Raw genomic sequence first — 27,996 nt, forward strand, 5'->3', positions numbered from 1 at the left:
GGTGGTTGGGCTGCCAGAATCAGGCTGGGTTCCTGTGACACCAGGACCTGTCCCTACATGGATGAGGAAAAGAACAAGGAGGTTCTCTGAACCTGGAGGTCTGGACATCCTCTTTCCATTATGGGGTTAGAGGATCCTATGGACAGAGCCCTGCCTGGTTTCCAGAGGACTCTTCTTAGGCCTTCCCAGGGGAGTGACAGCCCTAGACTCAAGGCAATAACAGGACCTGGTATTGTTTATCCTGTGATTTCTTCAAGCACCTCTGATTCCGCCAGCAATCCTTTTAGGTAGCTGGTAGGCATTATTTTCCACTTCTATAGATGAGGAAAATGAGACACAGAAGAGGTTCATTTAGTCATAAATATTTTTTTTAAGTATTTAATTATTTATTTGAGAGAGAGAACGCGCGCACAAGGGCACGGGGGGTGGGGGGAGCAGACTCCCCGCTGAGCAGGGAACCTTACATGGGGCTCCCGGATCATGACCTGAGCCAAAGGCAGATGCTTAACCAACTGAGCCACCCAGGCGCCCCAGTCATAAATCTTTATTGAACATTTAGTATGTGCCAAACACAATGGTCAAGTTTGGGTGGAACTTACAAGAAAGACAAGAAAATTTTAACAAAACAGCTCCTAAGTAATGAATAACAAAGAGGCAAACCTACTGGCATGCAAAAGAACCACCACCCAAAAACTCAGACTTGACACACAGTGCCCATGAACATACACAGCCACGTTGAACCCTGGCACAATAGTTTCTAAACAGCAAAATTATCTCATAGACGACCGTTTATCAGGATTAATGAAAGTGTCACATTTGGCTTACGCAAAATACTATTAGAAGTTTAATTTACAGATAGGAAGTTCAAGGCACTTCAGAAATCCCCATGCCTGTGGCATGGAAATGGATGGCACAACATGTGGTCAGCAGCAAAGCTTTCCGTGCTGCTGTTTGTTGGTAAAAGACAACACCAGGAAAAAGCCTGACCATGCTGGGAGAACTGTGAAATGATTGAATACATGTATTAAGTACCAAACTTCTATGGCGTAAAGATCAGGCCCCGGCTCTGTAGTCAACAGCCCAGCTGGTGTGCTTTGCTCAAGGTCATGAGGAAAGACTTGCATTCTGTGAATCCCAGGAAGAACACTGACTGACCTCTTCATCACACCCCAGAGCAGAGGTTTTAAAATCCAGTTTAAGCGTAGGGACGTACTCAGTTGCTTGGTGCTATTGGAAGTGAGAGCTTAAGACTCTCACAGCTTGTCAAGAGATGTGGTCAGGTTTGATAAGGAGTAACAGGATGTTAGAAGATTTCAGCCAAACTTTCCTCATAGCTAAAAGGTACTGGAAAATACTCACACCTACTTCCTGTAACATACACCTACTGACATGCCCAAACAGTAGTAACTTAAAGGAACGAGCAAATAGTCACAAGAAAACTAAAGCTCAGTCTCAGCTCCCATCTAATGATCTTTCCACAGTCTGATTGTTCCTGCTCTTGAGGGGCCGGCTCTACATCTGATGGGAAGACAGAATTTATGGGACATAGCACTGGTTATACTCTTAATCCTAAAGTGAAGTGCTGTAGTCCTTAGGGCTGTGGGGTGGAGGAGGCAGCTGTTGTACTTAGGCTAGGAAGACTTCTTGGGAACAGGACAATGTGGGGTAGGGTTAACAAAAACGTCTGGGGACAAGCCCTTTCATCTTGAGAAGTGGGGACAGATTACTACTAGTGACCATATTTATATGAATTTAAGTACCTCCTTGAACTCACGCGGTCTGATTGGGAGGCTGTAAACCTACCTATATGTAAAATTAGGAGGAAAATACGGGCAGAGTTCGATAGTGACTAGTACCAGGCAGTTAAGCATAAACCCAGAGTGCGGGCCCGGTCTCTGCCTTGTAGGTACCTCCGTAGGGAAGTTTAACTGCATGGGGGTGGAAAGCAGGGGTGCATCTGGCCTTGGAAGGGAACGTCTGGGCTCTCCCACTCATTCGCTGGGTGACCTCGGAAGTCACTTATACTCTGAGCTTATTCACAAAATAGGGACAATACCCGACTCTTCCGGATAACTGAAGACCAAAATTACCTAAAAGCTGAATTTAAAAAGTAGGATAGTAATGGGACCCCATGCAATTAGAGGATGAAGGAAACACTTTACTCCACATTTCGTCCGCATCTCGCCAAAAAACCCTGGAAACTGCACGTTCACGTTTCCACTTTAGAGCCTACGGTGAGGCGGACAGCGCCCGCAGTCCCGCCTTGACTCTTCCTGGGACTCCCAGCCCCATGCTCCTCACACGGCGCCAACGGTTCTCCCACGGGCGGGAGCCGGGGCGCGGAGGTCCGAGGCGCTCCCCAGAGCACCGGTCCCGGGAGGCAGTCCCGAGCCAGCGGGACCAGGGCGCCGGCCGCTCGGCCGGGGGAGCGGGCGCTCCTCGCCTCGGGGTCTGAGCTCAGGCCCCGCGCGGGGCGCAGCGATTGCGCAAAACAATTACTCAAAAGTAAGTGAGCTCGCGAGAAGGCGACGCCGCGCCTCGGGAGGAGAAGGTCGCCTCCCTCCTGTGACCATCGGGGCAGGAAGGGGGTCAGGCGGCGGCTTGACGGGCAATTCCAGCGTCTTCCGCGGCAGCGACGGGCCGTTCCTTCCGAGTCGCTGCTCACCTCGCCCAGAATGGGCCAACGGGCGACAGCCCCGGGCGCCTCGCGCCACGCAGGCGGCCTCGGTCCCAGCGAACGCCGGGGAAGGAGCACCAGCCCAACCCAGTCCGCGGCCTGCATTGGGCCGCCATTCACGCGCCTGCGCCGAGCCGCCCAGCAGCTAGACCCCTCCCGGGTCCCGGCATCCCCCGCGGCCGCGGCATTTCCCCCGCGCCTCTCCCCGCCCCCCGCGGGTCCGGCATCCTCCGCGGGCCGGCGTCCTCCGCGGGGCAAGATGGCCGCGACAGGGACGGCGCCGGAGGTGACGGGGCGCTAAACCGTACGCCCTGCGGCCTTTCCCGAAGGCCGTGCGGGTCCGAAGAAGTGAGCTCACAGCCCAGTCCAACAAATGCGTGTTGGCTTTTCTTGCCGTCTCCATGGGGACGTCCCAGTAATGCCTTTGCCCTGATAGGCAGTCCCAGCATTCCGCAGCCCTGACCTGGAACCTCCCGGAGGGCTGCAGCGTAAGCGCTCCGACCGAGGCACGAGGCCAGTCAAGCAAGTCCGTCTGTCCCGACAGGCGCGACCCTGAGCACTCCATGCCTGCGGGCGGAGGAAGGGGTGGCCTCCCCCAGGGCAGCCACCTCTGTTGGTTGCTCTGTGCTTTCACCTTAAAGCTCTGGTGAGGAGAGGCTGAGGGCTGGGGAAAAGAGGGGGCGGGAGGATCGGGTCGTCCCCGCCCCTGGGGGGTGCGGTGGGGGCAGGGAGTGAGAGAGCCTGCACCGCGGAGGTGGGAAGTTCCCTGTTTTCTGGCTTCTGATTTGTGCCTCCCCACCCCCCACCCTCCTCCCTCCGGCTGCAGCCAAGCCGAGGCTCCTGAGCGGGCGGAGAAGCTGTCAGGTGGGTGATGGTGTGGTAACCCGACACCCCCATAGTGTTTTCTTTTGAAGTCCTCCCATTTACCCGGAGCACAGGTGGGAAAGGGTGGCGCCACGTGGCAGGAGGGCGTTCAGCTGTGCTGGGAAGTTGAATGGGCAGCACCTTCGGGAGAAATATTTTCTGAATGAGGTCTGGGGCTGGCATTTCTCTCCCTTTTTAGTGAGCACCTCAAATTTGCCGTGCTGGCTGGTGGAAGAGTTTGTGGTGGCAGAAGAATGTGCTCCGTGTTCTAATTTTCAGGCTGTGAGTATTCTGTCTCCCGTTTTGGTTACATCTACTCAGTTTAAGTGCGCCGTTGCATCGTCTTTTTGTATTTTTCCTTGCAGTCTCAGTGTATGTTCACATCTGAACTTGTTTTTCTTCTGAAAATGTGCCCTTTCCTAAGTTAATGGTAATATTTGGCTAATAATCATGTTCATTTTTTAAAAAAAAAAATCTTATTTTTAGGGGCGTCTGGATGGCTCAGTCAGTTGAGCCTCCTTGACTTCGCTTGGGTGGTGATCTCAGGGTCGTGTCCCTTATTGTGGGGCTCTGGGCTCATGCTTGACATTCTCCCTCTCTCTCTCACTCCCCTGGCTCGTGTGCCCTTACTCTATCTAAATCTTTAAAGGTTTTTTAAAAATCTGTAATTATTACAAATGGGTTTTTTGTCTTGTTTTAGATTTTATTTGCAAGAGAGCTTTCGCACAATCCGGGGCGGGCGGGAGGCTGGGCAAAGGGAGAGGGAGAAGTAGTCTCCCCAGCCAGCAGGGAACCCGAGTGGGGCTCAATCCCCGGACCCTGGGATCCTGACCTGCACCGAAGGCAGATGCCCAACCGACTGAGCCACCCAGTTGCCCCTAAAGATTTTATTTTTAAGTAAGCTCTACACCAATGTGGGGCTGGAGCTCATAACCATGAGATTAAGAGTCATGTGCTGACTGAGCCAGCCAGGCACCCCAGTCATGATCATTTTTAATCCAGTAGGCTCTGGAACCTGTCCCTGTCTCTCTTAGACTATTGCCTCTGAAGTGTTCTTTCCAGTATGTTTATTATCAGGCAACCAATACATCCACCCTCTCCATTAGAACTCTTTGTTGGTTCTCTGTTGCCCATCAGCTCTGAGCCATAGCAATTAGGCGCTCGCCCCTTCTGAATGGCAGTCCTTCTGCTTTTGCTGTCCTTTTCTGACATGTGCTTTGGTCTTTTTCTCCTGACAGAAAACCACCCCTGAGTGTGGTTCCACAGGGTACGTGGAGAAAATCACATGCAGCTCATCGAAGAGGAATGAATTCAAAAGGTAAGTGTTGTTTCTCATCTTGAAACCTACTAAATCACCTCTTTTGTTCTTGTGATTTTAGGCAGACCAATAGCCCCGCATCTTTCTGTCTGGAGGTAGCGTGGCATATTGGAAGAGGGGGGAATCAAAGTATTTGAACCCAACTTCCAGCTCTACTTCTCAGCACTGTATCATTGGTCTTATTTTCTCATTAGTAGAATTGGTTAATACCAGCTCTGTTTACCTCATTAGAAATGATATATTTGAGTGGAATTTGTGTAGGGTAAACCTGTTAGAAGGCTGACTGTGGCTTCCTTTTTTCCCCTCAGATGCATCTTGGTTAGGCTTCACTAGAAGGGAGATTGGAGGGAGAGGTGGTCCAGCCTTCCCTGGAAATAACTGTTTCTTCCTACTCTTAGCTGCCGCTCAGCTCTGATGGAACAACACTTATTCTGGAAATTCGAAGGGGCCATCGTGGGTGTGGCATTGGTCTTCGCTTGCCTTGTCATCGTTCGTCAGCGACAGTTGGACAGAAAAGCTCTGGAAAAGGTCCGGAAGCAAATCGAGTCCATATAGCTACCTTCCACTCTTTGATAGGGGTCTTAGGGATTGTACCTCAGACACAGCAGGATGAACGGACGCGTGCCCTTCGTTCTTGGGAACTTGTGGTGGCACCTCCTTCTCTGTGTCTTGTCTAGATCATTAATAAGCAAAATGTAGAATTTTCTTCTCTATTATAATTTGGTTTGGGACAGGAAGTCCTGGTGGCAGAAATGGGATAGCAACTTTAGACCCCAGTTTACCAACTACCTATCTTCCCCTTCTTCTGGTACTTACTTAAAATTTTCAGGATATAATTTCAGCAAAAAAGTTTATTTCTCAATAAACCAAAACCTCTGTTTTCCCCCAACCCTAACCCCAAAGAAAAAATAAAATTGCAGATGTATAACAAAAGTGCCTGAAACGCCTCCTCATGTAGCCTGGGCCTCAGGGTACAGACACTTAGGGTGTCCTGAAATGATTCAAACCCCTGAGGCCAAAGAACTCTGAATGGGAATCCCAGGGGGAACCAGAGCCATGGGGGATCCTGGATTCCTTATTGCAGTTGGGAAGTGGGCTGGAAAATGTTCCAGCTCACATCTCATCTGCATGCAGGACCGTTCTGATATGCCCACTGGAGCCTGTCTTGCCTCCCATCTTCTCAAGCAGGGTCCTTGTTGAGCCATTTACATCCTTGGCCCTAGGTGGCCCCTCCAGTCTGGACTGTACCACTGTGGTCTCCAAATTTTCTGTCATGTCCTTGTGAGTCAGGATATTTCTGGAAATCACTGTGGGGTGAAAGAGAAAGGGCAGTAATAGGGTGCTGCCTTGGGTGGGGCATCCTAGACAGGACAGGACCTCCCTCCCACCTCTTGACTACCCCGAAAAACAGAGCCCCACGCTGCCCCTGCCTCACCTCCATGTGGCTGGTGATCCTCAGTCCCAGCTTCCCGGAGACCCTGCAAGGGGCTGACACTGGGCAGGATGATGAGAGCCAGAGAAAAAAGAAGGATCTAGAGAAAGCAAAAGGACACTTGGGCTGTGGGGACGCTAAAGGAAGGGACCCAAGGGCAGCATGAACAGAGGGCAGTTGGAGTCATCAGGGATCGGAAGGTGGGTATGGTACGGAGTAGGGGTATCGGTGGAAGTGGGAGGAGATGGGAAGGAGATAGTACCAGAACACAAGTGCTGGTCTGGGCAGCTTTGTTGGAGGTTTGGGCAATGAGCATCTGCAGCTGGCGGAGCTGAGTTACCAGGGAGCTGGGGAAGGAGGAATGAAGAGTCAGCTGTCCTGGGAGCCGGGGCCCAGGATTGGTGCCCGTGTGTGCCACACGCCTTTCCCCCCAAGGCGCACACTATGCTTTCACTTACATATTGTGTCTCTCCAGCTCCTGGACTTTTTTCTGTAGTTCCTGGTTCTGTGCAGAACAGGCAGCCGCCCTAGGGAGTGTGGAAAGGCAGGACAGTCTGCAATCAGGTGGTCCCTGACCTTGCCTGCCTTGGTAAGGAAGGAGGTCCAGACGTGGCCCACAGGGGGCCAGACGTGTAACTCCAGACATACCTACTCTCTAGCCCGTCGATGTACTCTTTCTTCCGTCGCCGACTGTCCTGAGCTGACTGCTTGTTACGGATCTTCCTCCTGACCTTCTTGAGGGCCCTCTCCTCTGCCTAGGGGCCCAGGGTGTGTCAGTCCTGGGCCCTTAACCTCCCTCAACTCCCCACTTGCCCCTGTAATCCTGGCTTTTCAGAGGCCATGATGGGGCCACTGGGTTGGGGTTGAGACGCCCTTTGGGGAAGCATGTTACCTTGGTGAGAGGCAGATGAGTGGGCAGGGAAACCCCTTCCTGTCCCAGCAGACGCTTCTCTTCCTCTGTCAGGAACAAGGTTTGACAGGGCAGCTGGTGGAGAACAGAGAAGATAGATGAGAGATCAGAGGGAAGAGGGTCTTCCCTTTCCTATCACCCAAGGCCACTCCCCCTGCATGCCTTCTGGGGAGAGTTTCCCATTTGCACTAAGGAATAAGTAACCACGAAATGAAGTGAGGGAAGGGACCTTCATTCAGACAGGCTCTGGACCAAGCCAAAGGGGCCTCCTGGGGCTGCGAAGGGAGAGAAGAGGGCTTGCGTTACATCCTTTGCCCCCAGACTTAGGACCTTGGCACTCTGAGCAAACTAGGGAGGGCTTGTTCTGGTCCACACCTCCCCAAACCTTAAGGGTATTTGAAGACAGGGAGGAACTCACTAAGGCAGGGTTTGCTTAATCTCACAGCAAGCAAATGATTCACTTTTACCCGTTAACTTCAATTTGGCAGAGCAGAGCACGTTGTCTCATCAGGGTCACCCTCAGGGAGCTCCCTGGAGGCAGTGACCCATTTTCCCTCAGGGTCTGAGCCCCACTTTCAAGCCCCACTTTCAAGACTGAAGTTCTGTCTCCTCTCAAAGAACTCCCAAGGGCCACCAGACTCCGCGGCTTCTCGTAACACAGTATGTGGGGCAGGTAGATGACATCTGGTGAACCTGAGCCTGTCAACTGAGTAAACCTGCCTTTCTGATACTCCTTTTTGAAATGCTTATGCTTCACTTTGACTTCAAAGGAATTTGTTCCTGCTGTTGGCTCCTGATGGTCTTTGGCTTTTAGCCAAACCATTTCTTGTCTTCTTGCCTTTTCCTGATGATCCCTTCTTGCTCCCCTGAAGCCACAAACTCCCCAGTGTTTTGATGAGAATGCAAGCCTAGAAGCATTGGACTTCTTAAGGTCCCTCAATTCTGAGCTGCTTGGCTTGGACTCGGGTCCCAACTTCAACTGGCGGGAAGGCTAGAACCTCTTCCCTATGTTTTGCACACAAGCAGTTCTTTCCAGTGACTGTTGGGTCAATAGTGACCTGAGCAAGACCCTCTTCTCACACCCCCCCCCCCCCGCAGAAAGCAGTCCAGCCTTCCGAAAGCACCCGAGGTGTTACCCCCTGGGCAGTGGGCACAGCCGCACAGTTGTCCCAGTGGAAACAGGTGCAGTTGCTTCTCCTACACCCTGTGCCTCCTAACAGGATGGATTCCCAGGCAGCCCATCCCATTCCATATCCTGACCTGTGGCTGAGTAAACTGCACACAAGGTCTGGGCTTTCTCCCAGGCCGTCCCCAGATTCCCTCACCCCACCTTCTCCTTAATTAAGTCATCACCACCTTACCTCTAAAGGCTTCTGTCTCCCTTGTCCTTTCCTGCTCTTAAAGTTGCTCATGCCTCTCTGATCTTCAGGCCCCCCAAAATTGGGGCAAAGAGTTTAGCATCAGTTTCCCCCTCCCTCAACCCCTTTCCCCATTTATGTGCGTACATATCTCTGTATCCAGGAGTACTGGATCTGGCTGACTGAAGACTCACTAGGGTCGCAGGAGGCACTGGGTTTACAGTGCCCTCTCTGGGCAGGGTGTGAGCGTGAGCAAGGGGCAGCTCGCGGACCGTGCAGGCATCAGGCACCATAAGTCGTGGGCTCCGCTGATCTGAGGGAGACACAGGTGGCTAGGAGAAAGGAGATGAAGGGTATACCCTAATGGCAGCAGGGCCTGGGGAGAGGCACAGGTTGAGGAAACCCTTTAGTCCCAGGACCAGGGCTGGACCTGAAAGGCCACTGTCCCCTTCCCACAAAGAACACTGACCTAGCTGGAGAGAGATGAGCCCTACAGCTGGCCCAGCTTCCCCTTGCACCCTCTCCAGGCCCCCTGCCTCATAGACAACCTCATAGAGAGCAGGGGAACTGGGTGCTTTGGGGGCAGGAGGACTGTCTGGATGGCCAGGGTCCTCGGAGATCCCGCTGTCACTGCCAGGAGATGCTTCGGAGCAGTACACCTCATTGGGATCAATGAGAAGCTTCAGGAAATCTTCAGGCTCGCTCTCTCGAAGGCCCTACAGCACGAGAGAGCGTGTATGCGTACAGAGAGGAGTTCTGGAGAGCTACCTGACATCAGACCCAGATCCGTCCCGCTTCAACTTCAGTCCCTGTGTCCTTGGACATGGGGGTAGTTACAACTCCTGTCCCTCTTAGGGGCTTGGTGTCCAGATGTCTCTCCTCACAGCTGTGTCGGCCCACCCCCACCTGCGTTCCTCACTCACACAGCCACGGCTGCCGCTGGGCCCCCAGCCTCGAAGCCCCTGTTCTTGGAGCTTAGTCCCTGGGACCTCTGGAGGGGGGCAGTGCAGTCCCAGCTCCAGGAAGGCTCCTGTGGAAACCTCTTCTGGGGGCTCCAGCCACACATCCAGCAGGTCGGGGGTTCGGAAGTCCATTCTGCAGGGAGAGTTGCGGGAGGATGAGAGCACCCTCCCCACACAGCTGCTGGGTTCCCCCTTCCTCACCTGCCACCCGAGTGTCTCCCATCACCCTCCTTCCTCACCCGGCAATCTCGCCTCCGGCCTTATCTCTGCTTCAGACGAACGGGCCCACCGCCGCCTTGCCCGTTCCGAAGAGCACAGCCCTGCCAAGCCGGCCCAGCCCGCGGGCCGCCGGGAACACCGCCGCCCCTCTTCCCTCCAGGATCTCGCATCCTGGACCGGCCCAGCCAAGCCCCGCCCCCAGCCTGACACCGGGAGTGCAAAGTGGGTTGCCCCTGGCCGGGAGCCACGGCGGGGGCCTGCACCTGCGAGCTGGGGGTTGGGAGCCTAGGCGTCCGCAAACCGGACTTCAGGAAGGCACAGGCAGCCTCGCCCTCTCTGCCTCAGTTTCTCCTAGCGACAGCAAATCTTCCTGAGAGTTTGGGGACTCTTCAGGGAAGGACGGCGATGGGCGTGACCGGAGCACACGAAGTGCCTGTTTTCCTGCCGTCACTTGTGTCAGAGGAGCGCACGACAGGCTGGAAAACAAAACCGGAAAGCGGTGACCCGACCGCCCGTGAGTTGCGGAGGCATCCCCTCCCCAGCCCCGAGGCTCTCTTTCCACTCTTGGGTCTGATTGGACGCAAGAGGTTTGAGGGGCAGGACATGGAGCCAATGGGAGTGCCTACTCGAGGCAGGCTACGCGCTGACTGGTCGAGGGGCTGCCGAGGGGGGCGGGGTACCGCGGTGGCCCGCTGGGGAGGACTCCGAGGTCCCAGGGCTGCGACGCCGGGGGCAGGTGCGGGGAAGCTGGCGAGTTCCGAGGTCGCGGGGGCGGGGAGCGTCCGCCTTTGCTTCCGCTGGCCGCGTGACTGCCAAGCCCTGGTTAGGACCCAGGCGAGGGTGACTAGCCTGTTGGCCCAGCTGGAGCTTTGAGCGCGGACGGTCGCGCCCATCTGCATCTGCGCGTTGGCTGCTGTGTCCACGCTCACGGGACTCCGGCAACTGGCGGGGTGGGGACGAGGAGCTGGGAAACTGAAAGGTTAAAAAGGCATTGGGGTTTGGTGTGGGAATTTGTCTTATTATTTGGGTGTAATTACCAACAGTAGTATGTGTCCTGCATTTATATAGCTCACAAAATGTTTTCATAAGCATTGTTCTCGCATTTAATCCCTGGAGTAGACAGGGCAGGTAATATTTTACTAACTTCACAGATGAAGAGGCAGAGATCCGTGATTAGAATATAGTGATACCAAAACTCAGGATTGTTGGCCTTGGGCTAGTGACTGATGGAGCAGGAATTCATTTCAAATATAGTTATGGAGCTACCCTCGGTGAATAAAGCAGGAAAGTTTGGGGTGTGGATCCAGAATTCAAACTGGTATTCTCCTGAAAATTGCACGCGCTGAGGGTAAAGACAGGAACAGGATTTAATATTTATTGAAGAACTATTAGATGGTCAGGCATTTTCACATTACTCATATACTTCTCGTAGCAAGTCATAGCTGGAAGAGAGAAGTAACTTTCTCAAGGTTACTCTGTAAGTAGAACTGAGGTTTGGATGCCTGAGCCTACATTCTTTGCACTACTATGCTAAGCTATCTTGCTGGGGCTTTCTTGAATTTCCTGCTCATCTTCCTGCATCTTCCTGCATTCAAAGCAGGCTTCCCAGAGTGATGTAGAGCTCTAAGGAAAGCAGAGCTGTCCTTGCCTTGATCTTTCCTAGACCAAGAAAGGTTTCAAAGGGCTTCCTGCAGGTTGCATGTGCAGAGATGATTACGAGGAAAATATAATCAGCTTCCACTAATTAGAACTGAAAGGAACCTCTGGCATCATCTTCTAGTCTGACTTCCCTCTTTCACCTGCTTTATCAAGTTCCTGAGAGGGAAAATGACTTGCTTCAGGTCACACATCAAATTAAGGTAGAGAGATGCCTGGCTGGCTCAGCCAGTGGAACATGCAACTTTTGATCTCAGGGTTGTGAGTTCAAGCCCCACGTTTGGCATAGACCTTACTTTAAGAAAAAAATTTAAAAAATACATTAAAAAATTAATATTAAAAAACAAATTGGGGTGCCTGGGTGGCTCAGTTGGTTAAGCGTCTGACTCTTGATTTCGGCTCAGGTCATGATCTCAGGGTCCTGGGATCGAGTCCCACATTGGGCTCTGCCCCCAGCAGGGAGACTGCTTCAGGATTCTCTCTCTCAGTCTGCCTCTCTCTCTGCTCACTCTCTCTTTCTCAAATAAATAAAATCTTTTTAAAAAAATTAAGGTAGAGCTGGGACAAGTACCCAGGTATCCTGTCTCCCAGTCCATGATTCCTTGTTAATGTTACTAATGACCAATAATCTTAAGGTGACACAGTTGGTTAGGCATCCAACTCTTGGTTTCTGCTCAGGTCATGATCTCCAGGTCTTGGGATCAAGCCCTGTGTCAGGCTTTGTGTTCAGTGTTGACTCTGAGATTCTCTCTCCCTTTCCTTCTGCCCCTCCCACTCATGCTGTCTCTGTCTCTAAAATAAATAAATAAATCTTTAAAAAAAATAGTCTTGAAAGCATAATTTACCACAAACTGCAGCATGCACAACATTCTCTCAAATAATTTGGAGTTTCCTCTTTTTAAAAATTAAAAAAAATTTTTTTAAAGATTTTATTTATTTATTTGACAGAGAGAGAAACAGCCAGGGAGAGAGGGAACACAAGCAGGGGGAGTGGGAGAGGAAGAAGCAAGCTTCCCAGCAGAGCAGGGAGCCCGACGTGGGGCTCAATCCCAGGACTCTTGGATCATGCCCTGAGCCGAAGGCAGATGCTTAACTGAGCCACACAGGTTCCCCTAAATTTTTATTTATTTATTTGAGAGAGCAGGCACACACGCAAGCCTGGGGGAGGGGCAAAAGGAGAGGGAGAAGCAGGCTCCCAGGACCCTGGGATCATGACCTGAGCTGAAGGCAGACGCTTAACTGACTGAGTTACCCAAGCGCCCCGGTGTTTCCTCTTAACAGTAATTTTTACCTTTAAGAGCCTGGAACAGCAACGACAATTTTTTTCTTTTCTGCAATAATAATTATTAAATGATGGTACAGTACTATCCCATTTCACTTATCCTGATCTTAAAGTCCTATCTGATTCCTTTCTCCTGGGCTCGCTCCCTCAAAAAGTCCTCACATTCCCTCTTTTCTCAAGGAAGTTGAGGGCCTCCATTTCCAGAGCCTCAGAGACATTACTCCCAGGTCTTCTTGAGACAATGAGGTCTTTTCGCCTTTGCAAAGACTGGGATGAGCCCCCTTCTTCATTTCCTCTTTTACATCCTACCCTCCCATGAGGTTAGAGGAAGATTCTGATAGCACAGGGAATGTGGGTCAAAGGATCCAGGCTAAGGAAACAATGAGGGTCCTGAGTTGAAAATACTTTGGTGTAATCTAGGAACAGAAAACAGAAGGGAGGCCGGCAGGGCTTGGGGGAGAGGAGTCGCAGAGTTCAAGGTGAGTTTGGAGAGAACCTGGTTCGTGCCCTGAGGCGTGGTAAGGGTGGTCACTGGGCAGGGTTTGGGCCACCCCTCGGCTGGGTCCCCCCAGGTCCCGGCACACTCCCAGAGAAGACGGAAGGCTGCGCTGAAGTGCGCTCAGGCCACTGGTAGTCAAGAAGGGGTTATTTTCAAGAAACGCCCTCTCTTTGCCATTTGCCTTTCCCAATTCTGCCTGGTCTCTCTCCCTTTGCTGTGGGTGCTGGAGAGGGAAGTCAAGCAAGGAAGTCAGTCCTAAGAAGAGAATGTTTTCCCTCTGGCGCCAAGGTGCGCAGAAGGGGTCCGAGAGAGAGCTGAGAAGACGCTACCCAAGACCAGGAAGAACACCTCAGCGGTGCGGAGCGGAAGACTTGGGAACGCGGGGTGGGCCTGAACTCCCGCCTCGCCCGCTGCGTTCTAGCTTCCGGCCAGCCCGGCCAGCCCGACAGCCCCGCGGCGCCCCATGCCCGCAGCCCCTGGGCCCGCCCCCTCGCAGCCTCGCGCCGCCCCCGCCAGCCGGCCCGCCGGCCTCTGATTGCCCCCAGAGCACGTCACTCCGGCCGGGCCCCGCCCTCCGGGCGCCGTCATTGGCCGGCGGCGGCGGGGAGGCGGGACGCGGCGGGGCGGGGTCCTGAGTCGCGGCGGAACACGGCGGCTACGCCGGAGGGGGACCCTGGCGAGGTGAGTGTGCGCCCCGGCCGTGCGGGCTGGGCGGCTTGGGCGCCCGCCGCGACCCCGGTGCCTGGGGCCCCTGGCGGTGGCCGTCTGCCCGCCGCTCTCCGCTTCCGGCGCGGCGCCGGGGAAACGGGAGCGGGGAGTGATCCAGCCCCAAACTCGCCCTGCCCAGGTGGCCCACGAAGCTCCCCGCGACACCTCTGCGCAGCCCGACCCTCTCGGCTCCGTCCGCTCCCTCCTGCGGGGGGCCCGGCCTCTCCTCTCCCGGGAGGACCGAGCTCCAGGTGAAAGGGTAATGAGACATCCACACCGCCCCGACGCCGGATCCCCCTCGCGGGGTCCCCGAATGAGCCATCTGACGGGGCGCAGTCTGCGGGGGAAGGGGACCGTTCCCAGTCCAGGAGTGCATGAGTCACACCGGGCTGGGGAGGTCGGAGGGCGGCAGGGTGAGGGAGCTCCCCTCTGCTGACCAGCTCTCCCCTCTGCTTGACCCCATCTCCAAGTGACCATTGCCGCCCTCGTTTTGTCTTCGGTCCGACAGTTGTTGGAGCAGCTACAGCCACCATGGGGCCCTGGGGAGAGCCAGAGCTCCTGGTGTGGCGCCCGGAGGCCGTGGCCTCGGAGCCCCCAGGGCCCGTGGGGCTGGAGGTGAAAATGGGGGCCCTGGTGCTGCTGCTCTTGCTCACGCTCCTCTGCAGTCTGGTGCCCATCTGCGTGCTGCGCCGGCCTGGGGCCGGCCCGGAAGCCTCGGGTGAGCCTCTCCTGTCCCTGCTGCCTCCTAGGCTTGGGTTAGGGAGGGCCCTGGGCGCTGAGGACGTTCCCCCTAAAGAGGGGAAGGCCAGAGTGACCATTGCTTGGGTTGGGGCAGTGAGGCTTGCGGGGGTTCATTGCTCACTCCTGTCCGTGCTCCACTCCTGTCCAGCCTCCCGCCAAAAAGCCTTGAGCCTAGTAAGCTGCTTCGCCGGGGGTGTCTTTCTGGCCACCTGTCTTCTGGACCTACTGCCTGACTACTTGGCTGCCATAGATGAGGCCCTAGCAGCCCTGCACGTGACGGTGAGCCCTTGCTGCTGCATGTGACCCTGTGTGTGGGGGTGCGTTCAGTCAACCTGGTGGAGAGGTGGCTCGATCGGATCTCTTCCTGGGACGCTCCATGACCGTGTGACAGGCACCTAGCGTGGGACCCTGTGAATTGTGCTTTTTAGTTATGGGGCGTAACTCTTCCTGGGTGCTCCCCTTTGCCCCCAGCCCCTCTGTGACTGCTCTGCACTCACTGGGACACTGAGAGGAGCCTCTTACCAGGCATGTGATCTGTTCTGTGAGTTTCTCAGTCCCAGCCTCCAAGAATCATCTTCATGTTCACACCACTTTGCTGAAGGGGTTGGCAGTAGAGGACCCTACAGGCCTGGGAAGGGTGGGAGCCCTGGAGTTCTGACCAAAAATGCCATAACCCAAGGAAGCAGGATGTGAAGACGGTCAAGGACACAGCATAGGAAAGTCTCATGGGAAAAACTGAGACAGTTGTGTGGAGGTGCCGGGAAGGCACCCTGTGTTCTTCCTCTTCCTAAGACTGGGGAAGTAACACAGGATGTACCTTCTGGGACTGAGTGACCTGTGGCCCCGTGTGACTATGTGTAAATCTGAATGGCCCCGTGATAGCATGTGTGTGTGAGCGTTTGCTGAGGTGGGCAACATGGGATCCCGTGTGTGTGTGTGTGTGTGTGTGTGTGTGCACGCCTGCGTGTCACGCTTTGTGTAATCTGCGTCAGTCACTCAGCTGGGGGTGGTTTTGCGCCCCCTTCACAGGAAACATTTGGTAGTGTCTGGAGACATTTTTGGTTGTCACAGCCTGGGGGAAGGAAGGCTTTGTGTTTGCTCTTGGCATCTAACGGGTACAGGCTAGGGACGCTGTTACATACCCTACCGAGCATAGGAGAGCCCTCCAAAATGAAGAATTATCCAGCCCAAATTTTTAATAGTGCCAAAGTTGAGAAACGGTCTATAGGTAGTACTGCAAGTGACACTATAATGTTTGTGTAATTGAGAGTAGCCCTGCATCTTTGGGGGACTCCTTGAGACTCTGAATTTGACTCCTCTTCCCCATTCGTGGCCTGTCTCCTGAACTTCTTGCTGCCCTATCTGCCCACAGCTCCAGTTCCCCCTACAAGAGTTCATCTTGGCAATGGGCTTCTTCCTGGTCCTGGTGATGGAGCAGATCACACTAGCTTACAAGGAGCAGTCAGGGCCACCACCTCGAGAGGAGACGAGGGCTCTGCTGGGAACGGCAAATGGTGGGCCACAGCACTGGCATGATGGGCCAGGGGTCCCACAGGCAGGTGGAGCCCCAGCAGCCCCCTCAGCCCTGCGTGCCTGCGTACTGGTTTTCTCCCTGGCCCTGCACTCAGTGTTTGAGGGACTGGCGGTGGGGCTGCAGCGAGACCGGGCTCGGGCCATGGAGCTGTGCCTGGCTCTGCTGCTCCACAAGGGTGTTCTGGCAGTCAGCTTGTCCCTGCGGCTGCTACAGAGCCGTCTGCGAGCGCAGGTGGTAGCTGGCTGTGGGATCCTCTTCTCATGCATGACACCCCTGGGCATTGGGCTGGGTGCAGCTCTGGCAGAGTCGGCTGGGCCACTGCACCAGCTGGCCCAGTCTGTGCTGGAGGGCATGGCAGCTGGCACCTTTCTCTATATTACCTTCCTGGAAATCCTGCCCCAGGAGCTGGCCGCTTCTGAGCAGAGGGTCCTCAAGGTCATCCTGCTGCTCGCAGGCTTTGCCCTGCTCACTGGCCTGCTCTTCATCCAAGTCTAGGGGCTCCAGGTGCCCTGACCTTCCTTGCCTTCCCCAGTGTATGAGAATAAGGAGTGGGGAAGGGAGGACTGAAGATCAAAGGGTTCTCTGGGAGATAGGGATGGAGTCTTTGGGACTATCTGACCAATGAGAGGGATGTGGTAGACAAGAGCTTGGCCCCAACAGAGAAGGGATAGTCAGATCACTAAAAACATGATCAGTGATTCATATTGGGGAAGACACTGAGTGCTAGAATGCTGGGTCAGACACTACATACAGGGACGAGCTGACAATGGGAGGGCTTGGGGCAGGTACCCAGCTGCTGTGGGATGGAGGTGTAGAGAAGGCACAGCCCAGAGTCAGCAGTCCTGCTGGTTCTAGCCCATTTCAGCCCTCTGTCACTTGGGGTGAAGTGGACTCCTACTTTTCTTAGCTCGTACTCTATCTCCCGCTTCCCTTCTCCCAGGGGACTAGCGCCAAATGGCCTCTTCCTGCCAGTTTAGGTACCTTCTCTGGCTCTTCTAGTCCTTCTCACTTCTCTGTTTTTTAAAGTGCCAAATAAATCCCTTTCCTCTTTGTCAAAAAGCACAGTGATGGCCCTGAACCCTGCCCAGCACCTCAGCGGAGGGGCCCTGCTTGCTCTTTAGTTGGAGGCAGCCGTGTTTGCTGAGTTGAGGTTGGGGGAGGGTTGCCAGAGCTATGGCCCCCACCACGACTGCACCCTAGGAGTACTGAATATGGACATGGTGCCCCATGCCCAGATGAGAAATACTGAGCTGCCAAACTTTTTTATACCAGAGGAGCCCAAGGGGAAGGCTCACCCCCAGCTATTTTTGGGGAGGGAGGGCTGTGGATAGAGCCATGTTCTCTAGAATCTATTTTACTAACTGACCTGTTTTGGGACTTGTTACCCAAATAAAAGATGTTTCTATACATTTGTACAGTGTCTGATTCATTTGTCTTGGGCAAGGGGTGGGCACGTTGCCAGTCTGAGTCCCACACGTTTATACCTGTTTTAATATCCCTGCTGTTTAATATCCCTGTTTTCATTCAGGTTCCGTAGTCCCAGTTCCCTGAAGACCCAGATTTTTCCCTCTTTTGTTCCTTCCTTCCTTCTCGCCCTGTCTCCACCCCTTCCCCTTCCTCCCCAATCCTTCCCTCTCCCGCATCCCGCTCCCCTTCGCACTCGGAGCCTCAAGACCAACTTAGAACTACTTTTCCCAGCTTGCCCCGCGCAGGGAGGAGCCGAGGGGGAGGAGCCAGGTTCCGAGGCCCCGGAGCCACAGGGCTTGTGGGAAATGGAGTCCGCTTCCTGTCCGAGCTGCTCGCCTGGGGCCGCGCAGGGGTCACGTAAACAAACTACAGTTCCCGGCGGCCCCCCGCGCGCGACAGGTCCGGGCTAGGCTGGGGCCGGGTTCGCGGTGCTCGCCGAGGCGGCGGCGGCGGCGGCGGCGGCTGCGGCTGGAGGCGCGGGCCGGGGCCCGCGGCGGGGCCGTGGCTTGTCCGGGAGGGTGGCGGGGAGGGACGCACGGGGAAGATGGCGACGGCGGGCGCGAACGGGCCCGGCTCGGCCACGGCCGCAGCTTCCAATCCGCGCAAGTTCAGCGAGAAGATCGCGCTGCAGAAGCAGCGTCAGGCCGAAGAGACTGCGGCCTTCGAGGAGGTGATGATGGACATCGGCTCCACCCGGGTGAGGGGCCGCCGGGGGAGCGGGAGCAGAGGGAGCAGTCCCGGAGCGGGGCGCCGGGAGGCGGGGCGGGGGCGGGCGCCGCCGCGAGGGAGGCGGAGCGGGGCCGCCGCGGTCCGGGAGGCGCGGGTGGAGGGCCGAGGGGCAGGAAGACGGGCTTGCGGGGGAGGCCGGGGAGCCAGCGGGGGCCGCGTGGGGGCGGCGGCCGTCGGCGGTCCCGTGCATCCCTGATTGAGTCCCTGGGGAAGCTACTGCAGCACCCCGAGCTTGGGCTGTGGCGAGGGGCATGGTCCGCTTGCCCCAGCCCGGCCCCTCCGAGTCGGTGATCGCCTCCAGTCTGGTCTCTCTGCCCTCCTTTGCCACTCTCGGCACTTTAGTACCTTCGGGAAAGGGCCCCTTGAGTGGTTTGCGCCGCAGCGCTGGGTCTAGTGGGGCAGGAAGTCCCCTCCTGCGTCCCTTCCCTTTGCTTCCTTTTTCAAATATTTCTTGTGGTTTCCTGACGTGAATGAAGGTGAGGTCCATTGCTCACAGACTGCTTGATGTTTTGCCCTGGCCGCCGCGAAGGGGAGGTAGGACTTTGAAGCTGCAAAGCGGGTAACCAGTTGGCTATAGGTTAGATTTGCTGAGCTTTCTAGGAAGATGGCTGCTGTGTGGGTCAGTTATAAGGTGCCTCGGAGGGTCTTCTGGGGCGGGGGGGGGGGGGGGCAGGGGATATTCATTCCTAAGCAGTTCCAGAAAAAAGGCATCCTGGCACAGTTGCCTTTGAAGCCCCTCTGGCCTTGTTTTTTGCTTCCCCGGGGCTGAGTATCAGAGGGAGTGAGGGTGGGAGTCTGCCCAGCTGGTATGCAGTCCTAATTTAGGGACACGTTATTCTCAAAGCAGCAGGTGAGGCTACTGCCGTGATCCCTCAGGGCAGGGAGCTGGAAGGAGCTCACGGGAGATGGTGGAACAGAAGTACATTTCGAAGCTCTTTTTGCTGATCTGACTGTGGTTGCATCTATCGCTATGACTCTGGTTGTACTCTTGCTTGTGTCTCCCCTAACTGTTAGTTTTTCCTGTGTTTTTTCCCCCTTGGGCCTCTAGAGACCATGTGGCCTAGTTTGTGGGAGTCAGAACAGAGAGAGTTGGGGGGGAGCAAATCCTGTGTGTGCGCTCCCGTATGTGCAAACACATGCACACAAACTCCCTCTAAATGCTCTAGCTGTGGACACCTTCCCCTGTGGAGCTTTTGATCATGGTGGGTGCAGAGGCAAGAAGGTGAGCAAGGGGCTCGGCTTGAGGCCCTGTCCTCTGTCTAGACTGTGACTCCAGCAGAGGCAGGGTGGGATTTTACGGTTTGGATGCAAACAGAAAGGCTGTGAGAAGCTCAGAGCTTAGACCTTTGTTTTTTTAGCGCCTTGGTTTGTCCAAACACCCCTTCTGCCCACCTTGCCACTACAGGTGACTTCTCTGCTGCTCATAAACGTCTAGTGGGTGCACAAGGCCAGGACGTGAGGACCCAGGAGTCTGAAGCTAGAGATTGGCAGTCTGGGGCTTAGCTTAGCTGAGAGGACTCTTTTGAGGTAGATACAGCCACAGGGGCCTATAGGACCAAGAGGCTGGGGTTAGCACATACACTAATAGCGATCTTGAGTGGCCCAAAGGTTTACATAGTGTCTGCTAAACTCAGTGGGCTGACCTCTTGGAACAGAAAGTCAATTCTGACGTTGGCGTCTGCACAAGAGTGCGTGACCCCAAGAAGTTCATCAGCTGCCTTGAGTCTTTTTTGGTGGGTTGCAGGGGTTGAGCCTCAGCAGTAGGTGTTCACCTCTCACAGAAGGACTTAGAATCTGTAGACAGACTAACGCCGTGCCAGACTGAGGGTTGTGATGTCTCGCTGCAGTGCCAGATACCTCTCCCCAAAGCAGGGATCAGGCCAGGGTGAACTGCGTGATTGCTCCCTCTCCAAACCACTGTTCTCAAGGCTCCCCTGTCCCTTCAGGGACTTTAGAACTAGGTAGAAGAAGACTGCTTCTTGGTTTTGGCATTGTTTTTCCAGTAGGAGAGCCGTCATTTCCTAGCCGTTCTAGTTAGGGCGATGCAGGCTGTGCGCAGCTTTCCTGAGCTTGGCAAGTGGCAGAGCCTAGAAGCCTGTACCGTCCAGAGTGGGAAGGAAAGAGGTTGGCAATAATGGCTCTGTAGCATCCACCTGTGGCCTTCCCCTTCCCCTCATGTTCCAATTAGTTCTGGACGCATCTGGAAGGGAAATGGAGATGCCTAATAGGCACCCTTCCCAGGAGTTCACCCATGTGACTAGCTTGGGGGCTCCTGGCAGCCCCTCAGGGACTCTGTCTAGATGGATGCCAACTGGGACAGGCCCCGAGCAGAGTGTCAGGCCCTGCCTGGCAGGGCAATGCCAGCCATGAGCGGTGCCGATGAGGGCGGCCTGCAGAAGAGCCGGGCGGACTCTTTGCACCCGGCCCGCCAGGCACTGGCTTTTCTTCTGGCGGCTCTCCTAGATGCACCAGTGGTAGCGGCGTGCCCTGGAGACAGAGGGCAGGAGTGGCCAAAGGAGAGGGAGCAGTGGTCAGAATCCTCCCTGACACCCCTATCTGTCCTCCCTGCCTCAGTTACAGGCCCAGAAGCTGCGGCTGGCGTACACAAGGGGCCCCCATTACGGCGGCTCTCTGCCCAATGTTAACCAGATTGGCTGTGGCTTGGCCGAGTTCCAGGTAAGTGGACGCCAGCCGAGGGGGAGCACAGGCTCTAAGCGACTTCCCCTGTTGACCTACCTGTCTCTTTTGGCAGAGCCCCCTCCACTCGCCTCTGGATTCGTCTCGGGGCACTCGGCACCATGGGCTGGTGGAGCGAGTGCAGCGAGACCCTCGAAGGATGGTGTCCCCGCTCCGCCGCTACCCCCGCCACATATCCTTCACTTCCTTCACTGAGGGTTTGGGGAGTCTGGGGGGCGGAGGGGAAGGGCGTCCTTGGGAACTCGTGGTAGGAAGGGACTCTGTGTGCGGTTCAGTCCCCGTCTGTTACCAGCCTCCCGGAAAAGCCACCTGCGGCCCGGGTGTCAGTGCTGCTCCTTTGATGGCCGCGGCTCAGTGTCCGGCTGGCTCTCACTGCCTTCCTCTTGCTCTTTGCTGCCAGAGGCAGGACGTACATCTCCTGCTGAAGGGAGTTTGGTTCTCCACATTTTCCCTCACCTTTCTGTGGGTAACTTTCAGTCTCAGAGACTTTCATAGACCTGTTTCTCACGCCCTGTCCGGTTATTCTCCCTTATTTTTTCCAACTCTACTGGGCCTGGTTCCCTTTTTCTCTTCCATTCTTTGGCCCTGTCGTTGCCCCTTGTGGAAGAGGAGGGAGGTACTTGCTTCTTAAAACAACTCACCCACCTCCTCCAGTGTTCTCCTCTTATCTGGTCTCTGTCCCCTCTGTCTTCTCCTCCCTTTCTCCTTAACTGGTGCTGCTCACGTCGACAGCTCTCCCTACAGTCCTGCCTACTTGTCTCCTCCCCCGGAGTCCAGCTGGCGGAGGTCAGTGTCTAGGGCAGACAGGATCTCCTGTCCACTCCCTGACGTGGCTCTGGAGGGAGCTTGGGTTGGGGCTAGGCTTGCCGGGCCAGGCTTTGAGCGGTACCTCCTCCATAATGCAGGGCTGGGAGGGGTAGGGGCAGGTGCAGTAGGTGGGTCAGAGTCCAGACTTGGCCATGTTGACACGGGCAGCCAAGCCTCCCGGTCCAGCCAGTGCGGGACCAGTGGTAACGGGGGCTGGCTGGGGTGTGTGTGTCTGGGGAGGGAGAATGGCTGCCTCTCCACACGAGAGGGTGCCAGATGTGGTGTTCTGGCCCTCAGATTTCTGACCCTCCGCCATCCGTGTCATCCTCAGTGCTCATACCGGCCCAGTTGTGGGGCTCCAGGATTCCCATTCAGTTTGTCCTGGCAGAGACAAGTTGAGAATTTCCAGATGTCTTAGCTCGATCATGGGAGAGGGGTCATGGGTCACAGGGAGCAGAAGAACCAGAAGGGAGGCGCGGCCCTGGATCTCAGCCCTGGCCCTGTCCGCCTCAGCTGCCCAGCTCTCTCCAGCCCCGGCATTGCTTTCCTGCCTCTTGCTAGCCTTCCTCCTCATGACCTTGTGTTTCCAACCCAGGACGATGCCCTGGGGCAGTTTCCCTGCAGAGAAGGGCCAGTTGTTTCGACTACCATCTGCACTGAACAGGTGATGGCCCTGGCCTTCTCTGGGCCACTTCTCTTATCTGTCGTTTCTGGGCCCTGCTCCCTTGCCCCACCCTGTCCCAGCCCAGCTAGCGTTTTCCCCTGCTGAGCAGGGCATGGGGACTGGGAACACTGCCCCAGGTGCCGCTCATCTCTGTCATCCCCCCCCCCCCCCCAGGACAAGTTCCGACTCTGCCCTTCACACCAGTGTGATGAACCCCAGCCCTCAGGACACTTATCCAGGCCCTGCCCCTCCCAGCCTCCTGCCCAGCCGCCGTGGAGGTAAATGGCCTGGCCCTGGGCAGGGAGTGACCTGAGGAGCTTTTGTTTGAAGTGTGTAGAGAAGTACGGACTGTAGCCCACTCTCCCGCATCCTTTGTAGGTTTTCTGGATGGTGACGTGGACTCCAAAGGTATGTGTTCCTCGCCATTTGTGGACACTGATGCCCACGGATTTCTGGGCTGGTGTTGGGGGCTTCGTGCAGGGCCCTGGAGCGGGACTGCGTCCCGCTCGCCTCTGCTTCCTCTCCTGCCTTACTGGCTCCTTCTCCAACCCTCTCATCGCCAGTCTTTCTCTTTCAAGTCCCTGCTATTGAGGAGAACTTGCTGGATGACAAGCATTTGCTGAAGCCATGGGATGCTAAGAAGGTCGGTGTGGCCCACTACCCCCCTTCTTTCTGTGGGGCAAGTCTTTCCTGGTCCTCGCTGAGCACTGGCCTCCTTTTCCCACATTCTTTCTTCTCTCCTCAGCTGTCCTCATCCTCCTCCCGACCTCGGTCCTGTGAAGTCCCTGGAATTAAGTAGGTGCCTCTATAGGTTGACGGAGGGCTGAGGGAAATGTGGGAGGCCAGCCTCTGTCTCCCCTCCCTGACCACTGTCCCCATCTCCGCCTTTTTCCGCCCCTCCTGCAGCATCTTCCCATCTCCTGACCAGCCTGCCAGTGTGCCTGTCCTCCCTCCTGCCATGAACACCGGCGGCTCCCTTCCTGACCTCACCAGCCTGCACTTTCCCCCGCCACTGCCCACTCCCCTGGACCCTGAGGACACAGCCTACCCCAGCCTGAGTGGGGGCAACAGTACCTCCAATTTGACCCACACCATGACCCACCTCGGCATCAGCGGGGGCCTGGGCCTGGGCCCGGGCTATGATGCACCAGGTGAGTGGCTGTCCTGGCTGGAGGGGTGACCGGGTAGGGGGCTTGAGCACCCGGGAGCCTCCCGTGACTGCCCCCACCAGGCCTCCCCCAGGATTCCCTCACGGCAGATGCGGCTTTTTCTGGAAATGTGATGGAGGCAGCCCTCAGGTGGGCCATGCCAACCTCACTGTCAGGGACAGAGCAGGAAGGACGTTGTGTTGCCACTTCCATAGTCTGGTCACTGCTCCCCGTTCTGGGCAGAAAGGGGCCCGACTCCCATCGGTAACGTTGGCATCTCTGCTTTTTGTCTGTGCCTGCAGGACTTCACTCCCCTCTCAGCCACCCATCCCTGCAGTCCTCCCTGAGCAATCCCAACCTCCAGGCCTCCCTGAGCAGTCCCCAGCCGCAGCTCCAGGGCTCCCACAGCCACCCCTCCCTGCCTGCATCCTCCCTGGCCCGCCACGCACTGCCCACCGCCTCCCTGGGCCACCCCTCGCTCAGTGCCCCGGCCCTCTCCTCCTCCACTTCTTCCTCCTCTGCTTCATCTCCCGTGCTGGGTGCCCCCCCTTACCCAGCTTCTACCCCCGGAACTTCCCCCCGCCACCGCCGTGTGCCCCTCAGCCCCCTGAGTTTGCCCGCGGGCCCAGCTGACGCCAGAAGGTCCCAACAGCAGCTGCCCAAACAGTTTTCGCCAACAATGTCACCCACCTTGTCCTCCATCACTCAGGTATGCGTGGCTGCCTTCTGTCCGTGTATGTCTCCCTCCCCCGCTCTTCCTGCCATATGCTCCCTCCCACCTTCCTTTCTTCAGATACCCCCTCCTCACTTCTGTACTCCTGTCTCAGCACCCCCTTCTGTTTCTCTGTCCCTCTCTCCTCCTCCTGCCTGAAGAGCACAAACTCTGGGTAAGCCTCTTCCGGGCTCACGTCCCGACCCCGCCTCTTCCTAGCGGTCTCCTTGGACAGGTGCTATCCCGGCTGTGAGCCTCGCATCCTCACCTGTAACACGAGGGTGCTGTTGCAAGGATCACAGAAAGTGCATACGGGATGGGGTTGGGCCGTGCCCACCCGGGTGCGTGCTCCGCAGATGACAGCTTTTTCTTCCCCTTTTCTCCCCATGCTTCTTTCCTTGTCTGTCTGTCTCTCGTGCCTCCATCCTGTCCCATCCCCTCTCCCATCGCTGTCCTTCTTCCACAGATTTCATAGAGTCAGGGGCTCTCAGATCATGGAGCCTCGTCTCTTCGTGTTACAGATGAGGATACTACCCAGAGGGAAAGTACTTTCCAAGCTTACTCAGCGAGTTAGGAAGAGTTGGGAGCGGACCGAGAACCTCGCTGATGGCTCTTTCCTCAAGGCCGAAATGCGTGGCTCTCCCCGCCCCCCCTCCTTCCTCTCCTCCACCACCCTTCCCTGGAATGTGTTCCATGTTCCTGGAGGAAAGACGAAGGCCAGGCCAGCGAGGGCTCTGCTCCCTTGGAGCTTGGAGCGAGTCTGACCTCCCTTCCCCCTTCCTGCTCTCCCTGCCTCCGGCCTCCAGTCCACAGTGTGCGGCGCTCACCTGTGGGGTGTGTGGCAGCCTCCTGGCATGGGAGCAGTTTCCTTGTGCCTCCCGCTGCCAGCCTCACTCAGTCACTTTCGTTCTGATATGCGTGTTCGAGTGATGACATCCAGCCCCGGGTGCCCCATGGAACGCCGTCACATTTGTGTTGACGATGGTGGCAGCTTCACGGGGTGGGAAACTCTGACGACGAGTTCCTCCTGGGGCTATACCGAGGGGTAAGCTTCTCTCTTTTTCCTTGCTTCTCTTCAGGGTGTACCCCTGGATACCAGCAGACTGTCCACTGACCAGCGGCTGCCTCCATGCCCATACAGCCCCCCAAGTTTGGTTCTGCCCAGCCAGCCACCCACCCCAAAGCCTCTGCAGCAGCCAGGGCTGTCCTCTCAGGCCTGCTCCATGCAGCCCTCAGGTGGGCAGCCCCCAGGCCGGCCACCGCACTATGGGACACTGTACCCACCCAGCTCCAGTGGGCACGGGCAGCAGTCCTACCACCGGTCAGTGAGTGACTTCGGCCTGGGGAACGTGAGTACGCAGGTCACTGGCTTAGAAGCCGGGGAGGGGTTGGGGGGGGGTCAGAGGGGCCTGTGTACTATCGCTGGTGCGCTCCGAATTGGGAGATCGGGGTGGTGGGGGAGATCGTCCCTCCCCCAGGTAATAGAGCACTGCCAGCCTGAGGCATTTGACCCCCGACTCCTTCCCCCGTCCCCCAGCTGTCTCCGCGCCGCGTGCTCTTTGATGGCCGCTCTGACTTGTTCTCTTCCTGGCATGCACACGCTCTGTCGCGGCAGGTACGGCGCCCACACTGCTCCGGGCCCTGTGCGTGCTTGGCGTGCTCTGCTTGCTTCCTTCTCCCTGTTGCTGCTCTTACTCCTGGGGTGGGGGCTGGGTGTTTGCTGGGCGAACGGACTGTATTTGCGGGCGGGCAGGGGCCGATGGAACACCCAGTTCTGAAGTGCACTTCCTCAGGCTCTGTCTGTGTGTCCGCAGCTGGAGCAGTTCAGCATGGAGAGCCCATCAACCAGCCTGGCGCTGGATCCCCCTGGCTTTTCTGAAGGGCCTGGATTTTTAGGGGGTGAGGGGCCAGTGAGTAGTCTTCAGGACCCCCATGCCCTCAACCACCAGAACTTGACCCACTGTTCCCACCATGCCTCAGGGCCCAACATCATTCTCCCAGGTGAGCAGTGGGTGGGGGGGCCACGGAAGGAGGGGATGACGCCTTTGCTGGTGCCTCAAGAGATCGGGGTCCTAGAAGAGTTTACAGGGCACGGGTTCTCACCCATCTCTTCTGCTCACACAGGAGAGGCCTCCCCAGGTTTCTCTAAGGAGATTGCAGCGGCCCTGGCCGGAGTGCCTGGCTTTGAGGTGTCGGCGGCTGGGCTGGGGCTGGGACTTGGGCTGGAGGAGGATCTGCGCATGGAGCCACTGGGCCTGGAAGGGCTCCACATGCTGAGCGACCCCTGTGCCCTGCTGCCCGACCCTGCTGTGGAGGACTCATTCCGCAGTGACCGGCTGCAGTGAGGGGCCTCGTCAGCACCCCTCTTCGTGGCCCTGCCCCACCACTGTTCCTTCCTCCCTTCCCCCTGGCCAGTAGAGACTCCACTCTGCCCCCAGATCCTCTTTCTGACATGAACGAGGGATCCCAAGAAAGAAAAAGCCAGGGGCTTGTCCAGGTGGCCCCTGAATTCTGCACAGGGGGTAGGCCTGAGGGAGCTCAAGGGAGGGCCTAAAGCACTTGTAACTTTGAACCGTCTGTCTGGAGGTCAGAGCCTGTTGGAAGTCAGGGGTGGAGGGGAGCCCCGGTGGCAGGGCTTGCCCGGATGCCTAGGGGTGGGCAGTGCCAGCCCCTCGCCACTCTTCCCCTTGCAGTGGAGGAGAGAGCCAGAGTGGATATAATTTTTTATTAAATATATTATATGTTAATAAAAAAATCATATCAAACACTCGGTGTGGTTTCTACTCTTGGGGATGCATTTGGGAATTTAGAGCATCCTTGGGGCCAGGCCCTTTCGTGTACGCTTTTTGCATCTTCTCATCACTGTTGTGGTTTGTGGAGGGGCCCTAGCCTCAGAACTTGTACCCAGCATTGAACATGGGTGTCCAGACTGGATGTAGGCTCCCAGGGCAGCACACATGCTCTCCTGTGCCCTCCCACCTGTCCAGGCCCTGGCTGTGAGTGGGGTGAGGAGGCAACTGATGGCTGAGATCAGTCTGATGTGTCCCCAGGGGCAGCTGGCCCCAAGGATCCTCTAGCTGAGGGAGCCTCCCCAGGAGGATTTTATACCAACTGTGGATGCCAGGCAGGGCTCAGGTTGGCTCCCTCTTCCTTGTGGGCCTTTTATACCCAGAGAACCCAGAAGTCACGCGTTATTTGGCCAGCCTCTGACCTCATGCTCCCAGTCTTCGCGGGGCCTCCGTACTGTGCGTGCATTCCCACCCCCCTCCCTGCCCTGTGCCACTAATCCTGTGCTGGCCTGCTCGCAGTGTCCCCACGGGGCTTCCTCTTTCTGGCTCAGGCTGCCAGCCCTCCGACCATGTGAGCTCCTGCCCCCTGCTCTTCTCGGCAGCCGGCAGAGGAGTGGTGTCCGTCCTGCTACCCCCAGCTCCACTACTCTCCTCTTCCTCTTTCCAAAGCCCTCGTTCTTTTCAGAAAAGGGAACTGAGAGCTTGTGGCCCGGGCCCGCAGGGAATGCAGTGTGCCCTAAACCTGGAAGTAGGGGCGTCGCTGGGTCGGCGCAGCCTGGGCCTCCAGGGGCCCACGGCCAGGCACCCCGGGCCACATGTGACC

General features: G+C 56.5%; 4 protein-coding genes across 13 annotated transcripts; 3 read left to right on the forward strand and 1 right to left on the reverse strand.

The window, feature by feature from the left end:
- The first annotated feature begins 2,889 nt into the window (after window positions 1-2,889).
- On the forward strand, window positions 2,890-5,792 carry JTB (jumping translocation breakpoint). Of its 2 annotated transcripts, XM_057314903.1 has the most exons (6): window positions 2,890-3,025; window positions 3,114-3,323; window positions 3,504-3,541; window positions 3,741-3,823; window positions 4,780-4,859; window positions 5,258-5,792. In XM_057314903.1, exons 2-6 carry the CDS (start codon window positions 3,241-3,243, stop codon window positions 5,412-5,414), a joined length of 441 nt encoding a protein of 146 aa, XP_057170886.1. In that variant the 5' UTR covers window positions 2,890-3,025; window positions 3,114-3,240; the 3' UTR covers window positions 5,415-5,792. The 2 variants fall into 2 exon arrangements, with proteins under 2 accessions (XP_057170886.1, XP_026341127.1); XM_026485342.4 differs by having other exon boundaries at window positions 2,890-3,323.
- Window positions 5,652-10,296, reverse strand: CREB3L4 (cAMP responsive element binding protein 3 like 4). Of its 3 annotated transcripts, none has more exons than XM_026485338.4 (10): window positions 10,004-10,296; window positions 9,483-9,654; window positions 9,029-9,275; window positions 8,754-8,872; window positions 7,184-7,276; window positions 6,940-7,046; window positions 6,750-6,818; window positions 6,554-6,638; window positions 6,295-6,391; window positions 5,652-6,166 (listed from the first exon to the last, which is right to left on the reverse strand). In XM_026485338.4, the coding sequence occupies exons 2-10, from the start codon at window positions 9,651-9,653 to the stop codon at window positions 5,973-5,975; spliced, it is 1,182 nt and encodes a 393-aa protein (XP_026341123.1). In that variant the 5' UTR covers window position 9,654; window positions 10,004-10,296; the 3' UTR covers window positions 5,652-5,972. The 3 variants fall into 3 exon arrangements, with proteins under 3 accessions (XP_026341123.1, XP_026341124.1, XP_044235011.1); XM_026485339.4 differs by having other exon boundaries at window positions 9,761-10,296; XM_044379076.3 differs by lacking the exon at window positions 9,029-9,275 and having other exon boundaries at window positions 8,754-8,891; window positions 9,761-10,296.
- A 3,471-nt stretch (window positions 10,297-13,767) lies between these two features.
- SLC39A1 (solute carrier family 39 member 1) lies at window positions 13,768-17,569 on the forward strand. Of its 4 annotated transcripts, none has more exons than XM_026485346.4 (5): window positions 13,768-13,858; window positions 14,025-14,144; window positions 14,356-14,603; window positions 14,775-14,905; window positions 15,999-17,569. In XM_026485346.4, the coding sequence occupies exons 3-5, from the start codon at window positions 14,417-14,419 to the stop codon at window positions 16,653-16,655; spliced, it is 975 nt and encodes a 324-aa protein (XP_026341131.1). In that variant the 5' UTR covers window positions 13,768-13,858; window positions 14,025-14,144; window positions 14,356-14,416; the 3' UTR covers window positions 16,656-17,569. The 4 variants fall into 4 exon arrangements, with proteins under 4 accessions (XP_026341131.1, XP_026341129.1, XP_026341132.1 ...); XM_026485344.4 differs by having other exon boundaries at window positions 14,394-14,603; XM_026485347.4 differs by having other exon boundaries at window positions 14,025-14,136; window positions 14,394-14,603.
- A 563-nt stretch (window positions 17,570-18,132) lies between these two features.
- On the forward strand, window positions 18,133-27,149 carry CRTC2 (CREB regulated transcription coactivator 2). Of its 4 annotated transcripts, none has more exons than XM_057315444.1 (15): window positions 18,133-18,324; window positions 20,931-21,032; window positions 21,109-21,222; window positions 21,775-21,839; window positions 22,456-22,524; window positions 22,699-22,802; window positions 22,903-22,932; window positions 23,088-23,167; window positions 23,270-23,319; window positions 23,431-23,675; window positions 23,975-24,381; window positions 25,464-25,733; window positions 25,922-25,999; window positions 26,199-26,385; window positions 26,509-27,149. In XM_057315444.1, the coding sequence occupies exons 1-15, from the start codon at window positions 18,172-18,174 to the stop codon at window positions 26,727-26,729; spliced, it is 2,175 nt and encodes a 724-aa protein (XP_057171427.1). In that variant the 5' UTR covers window positions 18,133-18,171; the 3' UTR covers window positions 26,730-27,149. The 4 variants fall into 4 exon arrangements, with proteins under 4 accessions (XP_057171427.1, XP_057171428.1, XP_057171429.1 ...); XM_057315445.1 differs by having other exon boundaries at window positions 23,103-23,167; XM_057315446.1 differs by lacking the exon at window positions 25,922-25,999.
- The last annotated feature ends 847 nt before the right edge of the window (window positions 27,150-27,996 follow it).

Source organism: Ursus arctos, unplaced genomic scaffold, assembly GCF_023065955.2.
Source record: "Ursus arctos isolate Adak ecotype North America unplaced genomic scaffold, UrsArc2.0 scaffold_2, whole genome shotgun sequence".
Lineage (NCBI taxonomy): Eukaryota > Metazoa > Chordata > Mammalia > Carnivora > Ursidae > Ursus > Ursus arctos.

Bases quoted from the DNA above. Each gene is read 5' to 3' on its own strand.
- JTB (XM_026485342.4), top strand. From the start codon at position 3,241: ATGCCTGCGGGCGGAGGAAGGGGTGGCCTCCCCCAGGGCAGCCACCTC. The intron at 3,542-3,740 runs GTGGGTGATGGT...CTCCCTTTTTAG, and splicing joins GCGGGCGGAGAAGCTGTCAG to TGAGCACCTCAAATTTGCCG. The intron at 3,824-4,779 runs GTGAGTATTCTG...TTCTCCTGACAG, and splicing joins CGTGTTCTAATTTTCAGGCT to AAAACCACCCCTGAGTGTGG.
- CREB3L4 (XM_026485338.4), bottom strand. From the start codon at position 9,653: ATGGACTTCCGAACCCCCGACCTGCTGGATGTGTGGCTGGAGCCCCCA. The intron at 6,819-6,939 runs GTATGTCTGGAG...CACACTCCCTAG, and splicing joins ATCGACGGGCTAGAGAGTAG to GGCGGCTGCCTGTTCTGCAC. The intron at 6,639-6,749 runs GTAAGTGAAAGC...CTCCTTCCCCAG, and splicing joins GAGCTGGAGAGACACAATAT to CTCCCTGGTAACTCAGCTCC.
- SLC39A1 (XM_026485346.4), top strand. From the start codon at position 14,417: ATGGGGCCCTGGGGAGAGCCAGAGCTCCTGGTGTGGCGCCCGGAGGCC. The intron at 14,604-14,774 runs GTGAGCCTCTCC...ACTCCTGTCCAG, and splicing joins GGCCGGCCCGGAAGCCTCGG to CCTCCCGCCAAAAAGCCTTG. The intron at 14,906-15,998 runs GTGAGCCCTTGC...ATCTGCCCACAG, and splicing joins TAGCAGCCCTGCACGTGACG to CTCCAGTTCCCCCTACAAGA.
- CRTC2 (XM_057315444.1), top strand. From the start codon at position 18,172: ATGGCGACGGCGGGCGCGAACGGGCCCGGCTCGGCCACGGCCGCAGCT. The intron at 21,223-21,774 runs CACATATCCTTC...ACTGGTGCTGCT, and splicing joins CGCTCCGCCGCTACCCCCGC to CACGTCGACAGCTCTCCCTA. The intron at 26,000-26,198 runs GTACGGCGCCCA...GTGTGTCCGCAG, and splicing joins CACACGCTCTGTCGCGGCAG to CTGGAGCAGTTCAGCATGGA.